Raw genomic sequence first — 14498 nt, forward strand, 5'->3', positions numbered from 1 at the left:
TGCACCTCTGATTTCCACCGTAATTTATTCCCACCGCGATTGACACAATCATTTGTAAAGTCACAATCACTGCACGCGACCACCCCCTTGGAGGCAATTCTAAAGATTCCAACCCTTACCACTCGCATCTAATCACAAAATCGCTTTTAATAATCCACTAAATCCCATGGACCCGCATGCACCCCCCCCCCCCCCGTGTCTAAGCTACGCGAATCGCTGGTTCAACCCAGGCCACTGCATCTATGTATTTTAACTTCTTTCGCACCGTACATTGCCAAACCTTGCTAATTGGAGGTGCAGTCTTGAGTCTATGGGCAGTGTTCATCTATGGGCAGTGTTGAGTCTATGGGCAGTCTTAGGCTATGGGCAGTGTTAGGCTATGGGCAGTGTTCGTCTATGAGCAGTGTTGAGTCTATGGGCAGTCTTAGTCTATGGGCAGTCTGTATGTCGAACTTCTTTCACTCAGCCTGCGTTGCCAACGGCGGTGCTAATCGCAGGTGCGTGGGGAAGGACAGCAAACTTTATCTCCTGCGATCCAGCGCTTTGGGAGCGAGGAGGCGAGGGTGACTCGCCCCCCACACCTGCTGGAGGTGTGTGGGGGTACGCACGACGTGGGCAGTACAGAAAGTAGGTTTTGCGAACCCCGTCCACGCCAGAGCCCCGAGTGTCCGCTGCGGTGTGCAACAAGCGCCACTCGTGTGAGACGGATGCGGCCGGGCGTGGTGCCTCTGGTGCCGGCCTTTACCAGGTGCTGCTCAGGGCAAGGGTCCGTTCAAGGCTCCACGAAGGGATCTTGGGGAGCGATGGAGGGAGATGCTGCCAGCTCACCGCGACGCGTCCCGCTCGAGCGCAACAGAACTTCGGCAGCCTTATCCCCCGACTCCTGCGTCGCTTTTGTCTTGCGGTTCTGCTCTGCAGCCCTCCGATGCCTTCTCGGGTCGTTGCCGCGCGCGAAGTCCGACGTTTCCCTGCACGTGGCCCCGGGGTGGGGTAGCGTCTTCAGGTTGCCTTGGGACCCTGAAGTTCAATCCAGTTGCCGAATAAGCTCCCGGCGAGTGTGGGGCTTAAACGTCGGACATCGTGCCGAACAACGCGCGGGAACAACCTGAAGACGAATCGGGAAGAGTTAAACGCGGCTCCGCGTAAACACAAATTAACCGTGCCACCTAAGAATGTCACCCCCCGGCCCGCTGCCCCCTCCGCCGGCCTCCTCCTCGTCGTCGTCGTCACAGCTGCTTGAAATCGGCGCGGAAGCCCGCGCCGGTCACCGAGCCGTCGCTCACAAGGACGAGGAGGAGACGGCGCGACGTCGCCGTGGCGACGGGGGGCGGCAGCGCTCGCCCGCAGAAGGTGGCGAGCGGGAGGGAGGCCGCGCCGGCGTCCCAGCCCTCCCAGAGCGACAGGCGGTCGAACACGCAGCCCACCGACGCCTCCACGTCCAGCGCAGAGATCGAGAGGCCCACGCGACGACCCTCGGCAACTTCGATGTACCTGTGGGGGAGGGGGGTGGGGGGAGAGGTGTGAGGGCACCACGGTAGCTCGGAGATGTTAACTACCTCGCATGGTATACAGGAGGTCGTGGGTTCGATCCCCATCCTGACGCCTGCTGCTGCTGTAGATTTGGAGTTTGCGTGTCTCACTCTCTCCCTGTGGAGATGTTAACTACCTCGCCTGGTATACAGGAGGTCGTGGGTTCGATCCCCATCCTGACGCCTGCTGTTGTAGATTTGGAGTTTGCGTGTCTCTCTCTCCCTGTAGAGATGTTAACTACCTCGCCTGGTATACAGGAGGTCGTGGGTTCGATCCCCATCCTGACGCCTGCTGCTGCTGTAGATTTGGAGTTGGCGTGTCTCTCTCTCCCTGTAGAGATGTTAACTACCTCGCCTAGTATACAGGATGTCGTGGGTTCGATCCCCATCGTGACGCCTGCTACTGCTGCTGTAGATTTGGAGTTTGCGTGTCGCACTCTCTCCCTGTAGAGATGTTAACTACCTCGCCTGGTATACAGGAGGTCGTGGGTTCGATCCCCATCCTGACACCTGCTGCTGCTGTAGATTTGGAGTTTGCGTGTCTCTCTCCCCATGGTTGAGTAGATTTTTCTACGGGTCCTCCGGTTTTTCCCTCCCCATTTAGAATCAACATCACCCATTTAGAGTATTTGGCTGCTATAAATGTCCACGTGATGATTATGATGATACGCCAATTCGTGGAGCTATCATTTGTGAAAGCCAGGTCACTGTATAGCTCAGTGGAGCCTTACCTGGTAAAATAAAAAAATAGTTTAGTAGTAGTTAGTATTAATTAGTGAGGAATGCGAGTGGCATTGTCCATCACGTACACCTACCTATGTGTCATCCGAAGTGGTGTCGGCCCTTCTGTTGTCCGTCGTGTGAACCCTTGAGTCGCCCCTTACGACAGCAGTAATCTGGTCTGGGTCTGTGCACGGCCCATTCTAGGGTCAAGAGTTTGAGTTTGTCTCGGTTTGGACGCAAGGCACGTGACAGTGTTGGGGTTGGAGTCGAGGTCCGCATGGGGGTTACGTACCAGGCGCACACGTGGTTCGTGGGGTACGGGCTGGGGTGGCCGGGGCTCTGTAGGGTCCCCGACGATCCGTTCAGAAAGCCACCGCACTGCAGGGCTGGGGTCCGGGAGTTCGGGGGTTTGGGGCAGGAGGGAGGCAGGGAGATGGGGAGGTTCTCACTCAAACCGAAACCTCACACGTCTGCCGTCGCATTTCTCCAATTCCCGACGACGACTTTTGCCGTCTCTCATGGAGCCCCCAAGCGCGATACGCCGATCCACGTCGCCGATTCCGTCGCTCCGTCACTGCGGGCGCGTTCCGTTCCTTGGCTGCCGCTCCTCGTTACTGTGGCCAGCGGGCGTCGTCCCTGCTGGCCGTGGCGTCTCCTGGCCAAGCCCCCCCCCCCATCACCGCGCCTCCCCCATCACCCCCCCCCCGACAATTATTTTTCTTTACAGTCAAAATATCCAAATTTAAAATCTTACCGTTCTCTCGTGTTACATGAGTCACCTCTTGTGAAAATGACACATTTCTCTTGTTTTGCACTATCGTTGTTCACAACTGTAGTCGGTTGGCCCGAGGCCACACCTGCGTCGCTAAAGCGATGCTGCTGCCTGCTGCTCGTATTGGATTTTTTTCTATGCTTTATTTGAATCAACAGGGAAACTTTACTTCTGTAGGCCCCGCCCACTTATTCCTTAGACGCGCCTGCGTATTCATTAGGCCACGCCCCCTTGCGTCTTTCCTTTTTAGGCCCTGCCCCCTCTTCTTCAGGCCCCGCCTCTTTGTGTTCAAGCCCCGCCTGGCAGGACACGCGGAAGCCCCAAGTATGGAAGGATCATCTCCGGTGGCTCCAAAATCCCTGGCGCACGGCTACAGGGAACGATCTCGAACCGAGTTTGGTACCCGCAACCCAGATCCTAACTCAGAAAACGATAAGATTATTTTTTAAAAATGTCAGTTCTAACCTCGCATTTATCCGTGCCACCCGTCCACTCCTTGACTCCGGATAATCGGGAGTTGACCGAACGGCACCCCCCTTTCCGCAACTCGCCGCAATCGGCGCACCGCCTTGTGCCGGCCCGATGACGGCAAAGCCCCGGCTCACCGGCGGTGCTGAAGGAGGCGTTGAACCCTCGGCCCGTGACGGAGCTGTCGGAGGAGAAGGTGACGAAGAGCTGGCGGTCGCCGGGGGCGACGATGGCGCCGGGGAGGGGAGGAGCGGTGCCGCACACGGAGCCCAGCGGCACGGAGCTCGCGCCGTCGGCCCAGAGCCTCACGGCGTCGTAGGGGCACGCGGGACCCGGCTCCACGTCCAGGTCGGAGAACGTCACTCGCGCCGCCAGCCCCACGGGGACCTGCCGGGAGCAACCGCGCCGGGGCGGGAGGTCACGGCCGCGGCGGGCGCGGCGGGCACGGTGAGCACCGGTCCCCGGGGCGACGCGGTGACGCGGCCCAACCAGTGGCTCGTTCCGTACTCTCGCACGGCGCGGTGTTGCGCTGCGCGAGGTCGTACCGTCACGGGGTAGTGTCCGAGTGTTCGTGCGTTTAGTAGCGTGGTGGTGGTGGTGGTGGGCATGGGTAGTGTCCGAGTGTTCGTGCGGTTAGTAGCGTGGTGGTGGTGGTGGTGGGCATGGGTAGTGTCCGAGTGGAGTGTTCGTGCGTTTAGTAGCATGGTGGTGGTGGTGGGCATGGGTAGTGTCCGAGTGGAGTGTTCGTGCGTTTAGTAGCGTGGTGGTGGTGGTGGGCATGGGTAGTGTCCGAGTGTTCGTGCGGTTAGTAGCGTGGTGGTGGTGGTGGTGGGCATGGGTAGTGTCCGAGTGGAGTGTTCGTGCGTTTAGTAGCATGGTGGTGGTGGTGGGCATGGGTAGTGTCCGAGTGGAGTGTTCGTGCGTTTAGTAGCGTGGTGGTGGTGGTGGGCATGGGTAGTGTCCGAGTGGAGTGTTCGTGCGTTTAGTAGCGTGGTGGTGGTGGTGGGCATGGGTAGTGTCCGAGTGTTCATGCGTTTAGTAGCGTGGTGGTGGTGGGCATGGGTAGTGTCCGAGTGTTCATGCGTTTAGTAGCGTGGTGGTGGTGGGCATGGGGCCCGGTTGCAAGCAATGAAATGGGGGCCATTCACCCCCCCCCCCCCAATCGATTCATAGCCCAGAATGCCGTGCCGGCTCCGCGTTGTTGCTCACTCACGCGCACGGTCCACTGGCACAGCGCGCCGTCGGGGTAGCGCTGGGGGTAGCCGGGGCTCGTGAAGGTGCCACTTGTCCCCTCCAGCAGCCCCCCACAGACTGATAGAGAAGATTGAAGGTGGGGGGCAGAGGGGGGGGGGAGCAGATGGTTTGGAGAAGAGTTAATGGAGTCAACAATATGTATGTTAACTTTGGCCACGTCAGTTAAGTCTCGGTTCATGGATTTAATTTCTCTAAGAAAATCTCTTCATCTGACCGATAAAGGCAGTCAGGTCTAAAATGAAATAAAACATTTTACTGACGATCATGCAGCTTATGCTGCCGCTGCTGGCGACACTGCTACCGCTAATATGGCTGTCGCTGCTGCTGCTGCTGGTGCCGTTGGTGAAGATGGTGACTATAATCGCAACGCGTCGCCGCGCAAGCATTCGCTCGCTCTCGAAGACGGGCGAACGACTGAGAGGCGCCAGGAGGAGGAACCACGGACAAGCGGGAAGGCAGCAGCAGCAGCCACCACGCGGTGGTGAGGAGCTGCCACCAAATCCCTCAGCCCCAACAGCCGCTGCCGATGCTACGGCTTGTGCCGACGCTGCCACTTGTGCCGTTGCCGGCGATGGTGCCGTTTCAAACCTGGACACGCGTCCGAGCCACACGGCCGGCTGTCGCTGTCGGCGCCCGTGCAGGTGCCGGGCTCGGTGAGGCAGGAGCGCGTGCGCTGCTGGGCGCCACCACCGCCGCAGGAGACGGGGCACGGAGACCAGGGCCCCCACTCTGCCCACACGCCTGCGACACGCGACAGTCCGGTGACGCCGGTGGCACGCGACACGCCCGTGATGCCAGTAAAACGTCACACGCGACACGCCAGTGACGTCAGTGACACGTGACACACGACACGCCAGTGACGTCAGTGACACGTGACACACGACACGCCGGTGACGCCAGTGACACGCGGCTCCGAAGTTTGGGGAAGCATCTATTCTTGAAACAACAACAACAATAATAATAATTGACATTATAATTTGTATTCCTCTTGTTTTACCACACCCCCCGCGCCCCCAAACCCCTAACCCTAACCCCCCTCGGGTCCCCCCCCCCACCCCGTGAGCCCCCCTCGTACCCTGCGTGCTGTTGACGGAGTAGGCCATGCGGAAGCCTCTGGCCGTGACGCTGGCGTCCGTGACGAGGCGCACCACGGCGTGGTCGCCCTCCGTGACGAAGCGAGAGCGGCTCAGGGCCTGCACGGAGCCCGGGCACAGCCTGGGCTCGGCCACGCGGACACGTGGGCACGCTCGTCAGCATCGCCATCAGCGTGCCGAGACACATCAACGTCATCGGCATGCCGAGACGTATCATCACCATCAGCAACATCATCAGCATCCCCGCCATGTCGAGACACATCAGCATCGCCAGCACGCCGGAACGGATCATTAGCATCATCAGCATGACATTATCAGCAGTAGAATAATCAGCAGCCTTATTATCATCAGCATTATGAGCATCATTCCTGCATTGGCATGGTTTCTCTAGGGGTCCTGTATTAGGGGATGTTATAGGGGTCCTCTATTAGGGGGTGTTATAGGGATCCTCTACTAGGGGATGTTATAGGGGTCCTCTACTAGGGGGTGTTATAGGGGTCCTCTACTAGGGGGTGTTATAGGGGTCCTCTACTAGGGGATGTTATAGGGGTCCTCTACTAGGGGGTGTTATAGGGGTCCTCTACTAGGGGATGTTATAGGGGTCCTCTACTAGGGGATGTTATAGGGGTCCTCTACTACGGGATGTTATAGGGGTCCTGTACTAGGGGATGTTATAGGGGTCCTCTACTATGGGATGTTATAGGGGTCCTGTACTAGGGGCTGCTATAGGGGTCCTCTACTAGGGGATGTTATAGGGGTCCTCTACTAGGGGATGTTATAGGGGTCCTGTACTAGGGGCTGCTATAGGGGTCCTCTACTAGGGGATGTTATAGGGGTCCTGTACTAGGGGCTGCTATAGGGGTCCTGTACTAGGGAATGTTATAGGGGTCCTCTACTAGGGGGTGTTATAGGGGTCCTCTACTAGGGGATGTTATAGGGGTCCTCTACTAGGGGGTGTTATAGGGGTCCTCTACTAGGGGATGTTATAGGGGTCCTCTACTAGGGGATGTTATAGGGGTCCTCTACTAGGGGGTGTTATAGGGGTCCTCTACTAGGGCATGTTATAGGGGTCCTGTACTAGGGGGTGTTATAGGGGTCCTCTATTCGGGGGTGTTATAGGGGTCCTCTACTAGGGATGTTATAGGGGTCCTGTACTAGGGGGTGTTATAGGGGTCCTCTACTAGGGATGTTATAGGGGTCCTCTACTAGGGGATGTTATAGGGGTCCTCTACTAGGGGCTGCTATAGGGGTCCTGTACTAGGGAATGTTATAGGGGTCCTCTACTAGGGGGTGTTATAGGGGTCCTCTACTAGGGGATGTTATAGGGGTCCTCTACTAGGGGGTGTTATAGGGGTCCTCTACTAGGGGATGTTATAGGGGTCCTCTACTAGGGGATGTTATAGGGGTCCTCTACTAGGGGGTGTTATAGGGGTCCTCTACTAGGGCATGTTATAGGGGTCCTGTACTAGGGGGTGTTATAGGGGTCCTCTATTCGGGGGTGTTATAGGGGTCCTCTACTAGGGATGTTATAGGGGTCCTGTACTAGGGGGTGTTATAGGGGTCCTCTACTAGGGATGTTATAGGGGTCCTCTACTAGGGGATGTTATAGGGGTCCTCTACTAGGGGATGTTATAGGGGTCCTCTACTAGGGGGTGTTATAGGGGTCCTCTACTAGGGATGTTATGGGGGTCCTCTACTAGGGATGTTATAGGGGTCCTCTACTAGGGGATGTTATAGGGGTCCTGTACTAGGGGGCGTTATAGGGGTCCTGTACTAGGGATGTTATAGGGGTCCTCCACTAGGGGGTGTTATAGGGGTCCTCTACTAGGGATGTTATAGGGGTCCTGTACTAGGGGGTGTTATAGGGGTCCCCCACTAGGGATGTTATAGGGGTCCTGTACTAGGGGGTGCTATAGGGGTCCTGTACTAGGGGGTGTTATAGGGGTCCTGTACTAGGGATGTTATAGGGGTCCTCTACTAGGGATGTTATAGGGGTCCTGTACTAGGGGCTGCTATAGGGGTCCCCCACTAGGGATGTTATAGGGGTCCTGTACTAGGGGGAGTTATAGGGGTCCTGTACTAGGGATGTTATAGGGGTCCTCCACTAGGGGGTGTTATAGGGGTCCTCTACTAGGGATGTTATAGGGGTCCTGTACTAGGGGGTGTTATAGGGGTCCCCCACTAGGGATGTTATAGGGGTCCTGTACTAGGGGGTGTTATAGGGGTCCTGTACTAGGGGGTGTTATAGGGGTCCTGTACTAGGGATGTTATAGGGGTCCTCTACTAGGGATGTTATAGGGGTCCTCTACTAGGGGATGTTATAGAGGTCCTCTACTAGGGATGTTATAGGGGTCCTGTACTAGGGGCTGCTATAGGGGTCCTCTACTAGAGATGTTATAGGGGTCCTCTACTAGGGGATGTTATAGGGGTCCTCTACTAGGGGATGTTATAAGGGTCCTCTACTAGGGGATGTTATAGGGGTCCTGTACTCGGGGGTGTTATTGGGGTCCTCTACTAGGGATGTTATAGGGGTCCTCTACTAGGGGATGTTATAGGGGTCCTGTACTAGGGGGTGTTATAGGGGTCCTGTACTAGGGGGTGTTATAGGGGTCCTCTACTAGGGATGTTATAGGGGTCCTCTACTAGGGGATGTTATAGGGGTCCTCTACTAGGGGTGTTATAGGGGTCCTCTACTAGGAATGTTATAGGGGTCCTGTACTAGGGGGTGTTATAGGGGTCCTCTATTAGGGGGTGTTATAGGGGTCCTGTACTAGGGGGTGTTATAGGGGTCCTCTACTAGGGATGCTATAGGGGTCCTCTACTAGGGGATGTTATAGGGGTCCTCTACTAGGGGATGTTATAGGGGTCCTCTACTAGGGGATGTTATAGGGGTCCTCTACTAGGGGATGTTATAGGGGTCCTCTACTAGGGGGTGTTATAGGGGTCCTGTACTAGGGCATGTTATAGGGGTCCTGTATTAGGGGGTGTTATAGGGGTCCTCTATTAGGGGGTGTTATAGGGGTCCTCTACTAGGGATGTTATAGGGGTCCTGTACTAGGGGGTGTTATAGGGGTCCTCTACTAGGGATGTTATAGGGGTCCTCTACTAGGGGATGTTATAGGGGTCCTCTACTAGGGGGTGTTATAGGGGTCCTCTACTAGGGATGTTATGGGGGTCCTCTACTAGGGATGTTATAGGGGTCCTCTACTAGGGGATGTTATAGGGGTCCTGTACTAGGGGGCGTTATAGGGGTCCTGTACTAGGGATGTTATAGGGGTCCTCCACTAGGGGGTGTTATAGGGGTCCTCTACTAGGGATGTTATAGGGGTCCTGTACTAGGGGGTGTTATAGGGGTCCCCCACTAGGGATGTTATAGGGGTCCTGTACTAGGGGGTGTTATAGGGGTCCTGTACTAGGGGGTGTTATAGGGGTCCTGTACTAGGGATGTTATAGGGGTCCTCTACTAGGGATGTTATAGGGGTCCTGTACTAGGGGCTGCTATAGGGGTCCCCCACTAGGGATGTTATAGGGGTCCTGTACTAGGGGGCGTTATAGGGGTCCTGTACTAGGGATGTTATAGGGGTCCTCCACTAGGGGGTGTTATAGGGGTCCTCTACTAGGGATGTTATAGGGGTCCTGTACTAGGGGGTGTTATAGGGGTCCCCCACTAGGGATGTTATAGGGGTCCTGTACTAGGGGGTGTTATAGGGGTCCTGTACTAGGGGGTGTTATAGGGGTCCTGTACTAGGGATGTTATAGGGGTCCTCTACTAGGGATGTTATAGGGGTCCTCTACTAGGGGATGTTATAGAGGTCCTCTACTAGGGATGTTATAGGGGTCCTGTACTAGGGGCTGCTATAGGGGTCCTCTACTAGGGATGTTATAGGGGTCCTCTACTAGGGGATGTTATAAGGGTCCTCTACTAGGGGATGTTATAGGGGTCCTGTACTAGGGGGTGTTATTGGGGTCCTCTACTAGGGATGTTATAGGGGTCCTCTACTAGGGGATGTTATAGGGGTCCTGTACTAGGGGGTGTTATAGGGGTCCTGTACTAGGGGGTGTTATAGGGGTCCTCTACTAGGGATGTTATAGGGGTCCTCTACTAGGGATGTTATAGGGGTCCTCTACTAGGGGATGTTATAGGGGTCCTCTACTAGGGGTGTTATAGCGGTCCTCTACTAGGAATGTTATAGGGGTCCTGTACTAGGGGGTGTTATAGGGGTCCTCTATTAGGGGGTGTTATAGGGGTCCTGTACTAGGGGGTGTTATAGGGGTCCTCTACTAGGGATGCTATAGGGGTCCTCTACTAGGGGATGTTATAGGGGTCCTCTACTAGGGGATGTTATAGGGGTCCTCTACTAGGGGATGTTATAGGGGTCCTCTACTAGGGGATGTTATAGGGGTCCTCTACTAGGGGGTGTTATAGGGGTCCTGTACTAGGGCATGTTATAGGGGTCCTGTATTAGGGGGTGTTATAGGGGTCCTCTATTAGGGGGTGTTATAGGGGTCCTCTACTAGGGATGTTATAGGGGTCCTGTACTAGGGGGTGTTATAGGGGTCCTCTACTAGGGATGTTATAGGGGTCCTCTACTAGGGGATGTTATAGGGGTCCTCTACTAGGGGGTGTTATAGGGGTCCTCTACTAGGGATGTTATGGGGGTCCTCTACTAGGGATGTTATAGGGGTCCTCTACTAGGGGATGTTATAGGGGTCCTGTACTAGGGGGCGTTATAGGGGTCCTGTACTAGGGATGTTATAGGGGTCCTCCACTAGGGGGTGTTATAGGGGTCCTCTACTAGGGATGTTATAGGGGTCCTGTACTAGGGGGTGTTATAGGGGTCCCCCACTAGGGATGTTATAGGGGTCCTGTACTAGGGGGTGTTATAGGGGTCCTGTACTAGGGGGTGTTATAGGGGTCCTGTACTAGGGATGTTATAGGGGTCCTCTACTAGGGATGTTATAGGGGTCCTGTACTAGGGGCTGCTATAGGGGTCCCCCACTAGGGATGTTATAGGGGTCCTGTACTAGGGGGAGTTATAGGGGTCCTGTACTAGGGATGTTATAGGGGTCCTCCACTAGGGGGTGTTATAGGGGTCCTCTACTAGGGATGTTATAGGGGTCCTGTACTAGGGGGTGTTATAGGGGTCCCCCACTAGGGATGTTATAGGGGTCCTGTACTAGGGGGTGTTATAGGGGTCCTGTACTAGGGGGTGTTATAGGGGTCCTGTACTAGGGATGTTATAGGGGTCCTCTACTAGGGATGTTATAGGGGTCCTCTACTAGGGGATGTTATAGAGGTCCTCTACTAGGGATGTTATAGGGGTCCTGTACTAGGGGCTGCTATAGGGGTCCTCTACTAGGGATGTTATAGGGGTCCTCTACTAGGGGATGTTATAAGGGTCCTCTACTAGGGGATGTTATAGGGGTCCTGTACTAGGGGGTGTTATTGGGGTCCTCTACTAGGGATGTTATAGGGGTCCTCTACTAGGGGATGTTATAGGGGTCCTGTACTAGGGGGTGTTATAGGGGTCCTGTACTAGGGGGTGTTATAGGGGTCCTCTACTAGGGATGTTATAGGGGTCCTCTACTAGGGGATGTTATAGGGGTCCTCTACTAGGGGTGTTATAGGGGTCCTCTACTAGGAATGTTATAGGGGTCCTGTACTAGGGGGTGTTATAGGGGTCCTCTATTAGGGGGTGTTATAGGGGTCCTGTACTAGGGGGTGTTATAGGGGTCCTCTACTAGGGATGTTATAGGGGTCCTCTACTAGGGGATGTTATAGGGGTCCTCTACTAGGGGATGTTATAGGGGTCCTCTACTAGGGGGTGTTATAGGGGTCCTCTACTAGGGATGTTATGGGGGTCCTCTACTAGTGATGTTATAGGGGTCCTGTACTAGGGGGCGTTATAGGGGTCCTGTACTAGGGATGTTATAGGGGTCCTCCACTAGGGGGTGTTATAGGGGTCCTCTACTAGGGATGTTATAGGGGTCCTGTACTAGGGGCTGCTATAGGGGTCCTCTACTAGGGATGTTATAGGGGTCCTCTACTAGGGGATGTTATAGGGGTCCTCTACTAGGGGATGTTATAGGGGTCCTCTACTAGGGGATGTTATAGGGGTCCTGTACTAGGGGGTGTTATTGGGGTCCTCTACTAGGGATGTTATACGGGTCCTCTACTAGGGGATGTTATAGGGGTCCTGTACTAGGGGGTGTTATAGGGGTCCTGTACTAGGGGGTGTTATAGGGGTCCTGTACTAGGGATGTTATAGGGGTCCTCTACTAGGGATGTTATAGGGGTCCTGTACTAGGGGCTGCTATAGGGGTCCCCCACTAGGGATGTTATAGGGGTCCTGTACTAGGGGGAGTTATAGGGGTCCTGTACTAGGGATGTTATAGGGGTCCTCCACTAGGGGGTGTTATAGGGGTCCTCTACTAGGGATGTTATAGGGGTCCTGTACTAGGGGGTGTTATAGGGGTCCCCCACTAGGGATGTTATAGGGGTCCTGTACTAGGGGGTGTTATAGGGGTCCTGTACTAGGGGGTGTTATATGGGTCCTGTACTAGGGATGTTATAGGGGTCCTCTACTAGGGATGTTATAGGGGTCCTCTACTAGGGGATGTTATAGAGGTCCTCTACTAGGGATGTTATAGGGGTCCTGTACTAGGGGCTGCTATAGGGGTCCTCTACTAGGGATGTTATAGGGGTCCTCTACTAGGGGATGTTATAAGGGTCCTCTACTAGGGGATGTTATAGGGGTCCTGTACTAGGGGGTGTTATTGGGGTCCTCTACTAGGGATGTTATAGGGGTCCTCTACTAGGGGATGTTATAGGGGTCCTGTACTAGGGGGTGTTATAGGGGTCCTGTACTAGGGGGTGTTATAGGGGTCCTCTACTAGGGATGTTATAGGGGTCCTCTACTAGGGGATGTTATAGGGGTCCTCTACTAGGGGTGTTATAGGGGTCCTCTACTAGGAATGTTATAGGGGTCCTGTACTAGGGGGTGTTATAGGGGTCCTCTATTAGGGGGTGTTATAGGGGTCCTGTACTAGGGGGTGTTATAGGGGTCCTCTACTAGGGATGTTATAGGGGTCCTCTACTAGGGGATGTTATAGGGGTCCTCTACTAGGGGATGTTATAGGGGTCCTCTACTAGGGGGTGTTATAGGGGTCCTCTACTAGGGATGTTATGGGGGTCCTCTACTAGTGATGTTATAGGGGTCCTGTACTAGGGGGCGTTATAGGGGTCCTGTACTAGGGATGTTATAGGGGTCCTCCACTAGGGGGTGTTATAGGGGTCCTCTACTAGGGATGTTATAGGGGTCCTGTACTAGGGGCTGCTATAGGGGTCCTCTACTAGGGATGTTATAGGGGTCCTCTACTAGGGGATGTTATAGGGGTCCTCTACTAGGGGATGTTATAGGGGTCCTCTACTAGGGGATGTTATAGGGGTCCTGTACTAGGGGGTGTTATTGGGGTCCTCTACTAGGGATGTTATACGGGTCCTCTACTAGGGGATGTTATAGGGGTCCTGTACTAGGGGGTGTTATAGGGGTCCTCTACTAGGGGTGTTATAGGGGTCTTGTACTAGGGGGTGTTATAGGGGTCCTCTACTAGGGATGTTATAGGGGTCCTGTACTAGGGGGTGTTATTGGGGTCCTCTACTAGGGATGTTATAGGGGTCCTCTACTAGGGGATGTTATAGGGGTCCTGTACTAGGGGGTGTTATAGGGGTCCTCTACTAGGGGTGTTATAGGGGTCCTCTACTAGGGATGTTATAGGGGTCCTCTACTAGGGATGTTATAGGGGTCCTCTACTAGGGGATGTTATAGGGGTCCTGTACTAGGGGGCGTTATAGGGGTCTTGTACTAGGGATGTTATAGGGGTCCTCTACTAGGGATGTTATAGCGGTCCTCTACTAGGGGATGTTATAGGGGTCCTGTACTAGGGGGTGTTATAGGGGTCCTGTACTAGGGGGTGTTATAGGGGTCCTGTACTAGGGGGTGTTATAGGGGTCCTCTACTAGGGGATGTTATAGGGGTCCTCTACTAGGGATGTTATAGGGGTCCTCTACTAGGGGATGTTATAGGGGTCCTCTACTAGGGGATGTTATAGGGGTCCTGTACTAGGGGGTGTTATAAGGGTCCTCTACTAGGGATGTTATAGGGGTCCTGTACTAGGGGGTGTTATAGGGGTCCTCTACTAAGGGATGTTATAGGGGTCCTCTACTAGGGGATGTTATAGGGGTCCTGTACTAGGGGATGTTATAGGGTTCCTCTACTAGGGGCTGCTATAGGGGTCCTCTACTAGGGGGCGTTATAGGGGTCCTCTACTAGGGGCTGCTATAGGGGTCCTCTACTAGGGATGTTATAGGGTTCCTCTACTAGGGGCTGCTATAGGGGTCCTCTACTAGGGGGCGTTATAGGGGTCCTGTACCGTGCCCCTGCCGTGTCTGCGCCCTGCGTGCGGATCTCGATGTAATCAAAGGAGCAGTAGGAGACGCTCTCCAGCGACGCGTCCTCCACGTACAGCGTCACCGTGCCCCCGGGGGGGGCCTGGGGGGTGGGAGGGGGGGGGGTATGGACAGGGTGGGGGTGAGACGGGGGGGGGGGACAGGGAGATATTTATGGAAGGCCTAGAGGCGGCCAGCTCATCCCAATC

The 14498-nt window shown here is 54.9% G+C and overlaps 1 protein-coding gene across 1 annotated transcript in view; it reads right to left on the reverse strand.

Moving 5' to 3' along the window:
* LOC116953990 (blastula protease 10-like) overlaps positions 1 to 14498 on the reverse strand; it is a 26748-nt gene continuing 12250 nt past the window's right edge. The window contains exons 9-15 of the mRNA XM_032974357.2: positions 14274 to 14392; positions 5822 to 5961; positions 5335 to 5487; positions 4706 to 4803; positions 3630 to 3879; positions 2545 to 2638; positions 1 to 1491 (exon numbers count right to left, since the gene is read on the reverse strand). Of these exons, the coding sequence (XP_032830248.1) occupies positions 1227 to 1491; positions 2545 to 2638; positions 3630 to 3879; positions 4706 to 4803; positions 5335 to 5487; positions 5822 to 5961; positions 14274 to 14392 (1119 nt within the window). The 3' untranslated portion in view covers positions 1 to 1226. The remainder of the gene's footprint in view (positions 1492 to 2544; positions 2639 to 3629; positions 3880 to 4705; positions 4804 to 5334; positions 5488 to 5821; positions 5962 to 14273; positions 14393 to 14498) is intronic.

Source organism: Petromyzon marinus, chromosome 53 (genome assembly GCF_048934315.1).
Source record: "Petromyzon marinus isolate PM22_M1 ecotype Great Lakes invasive population chromosome 53, UKy_Petmar_22M1.pri1.0, whole genome shotgun sequence".
In the NCBI taxonomy this organism is placed as follows: Eukaryota; Metazoa; Chordata; class Hyperoartia; order Petromyzontiformes; family Petromyzontidae; genus Petromyzon; species Petromyzon marinus.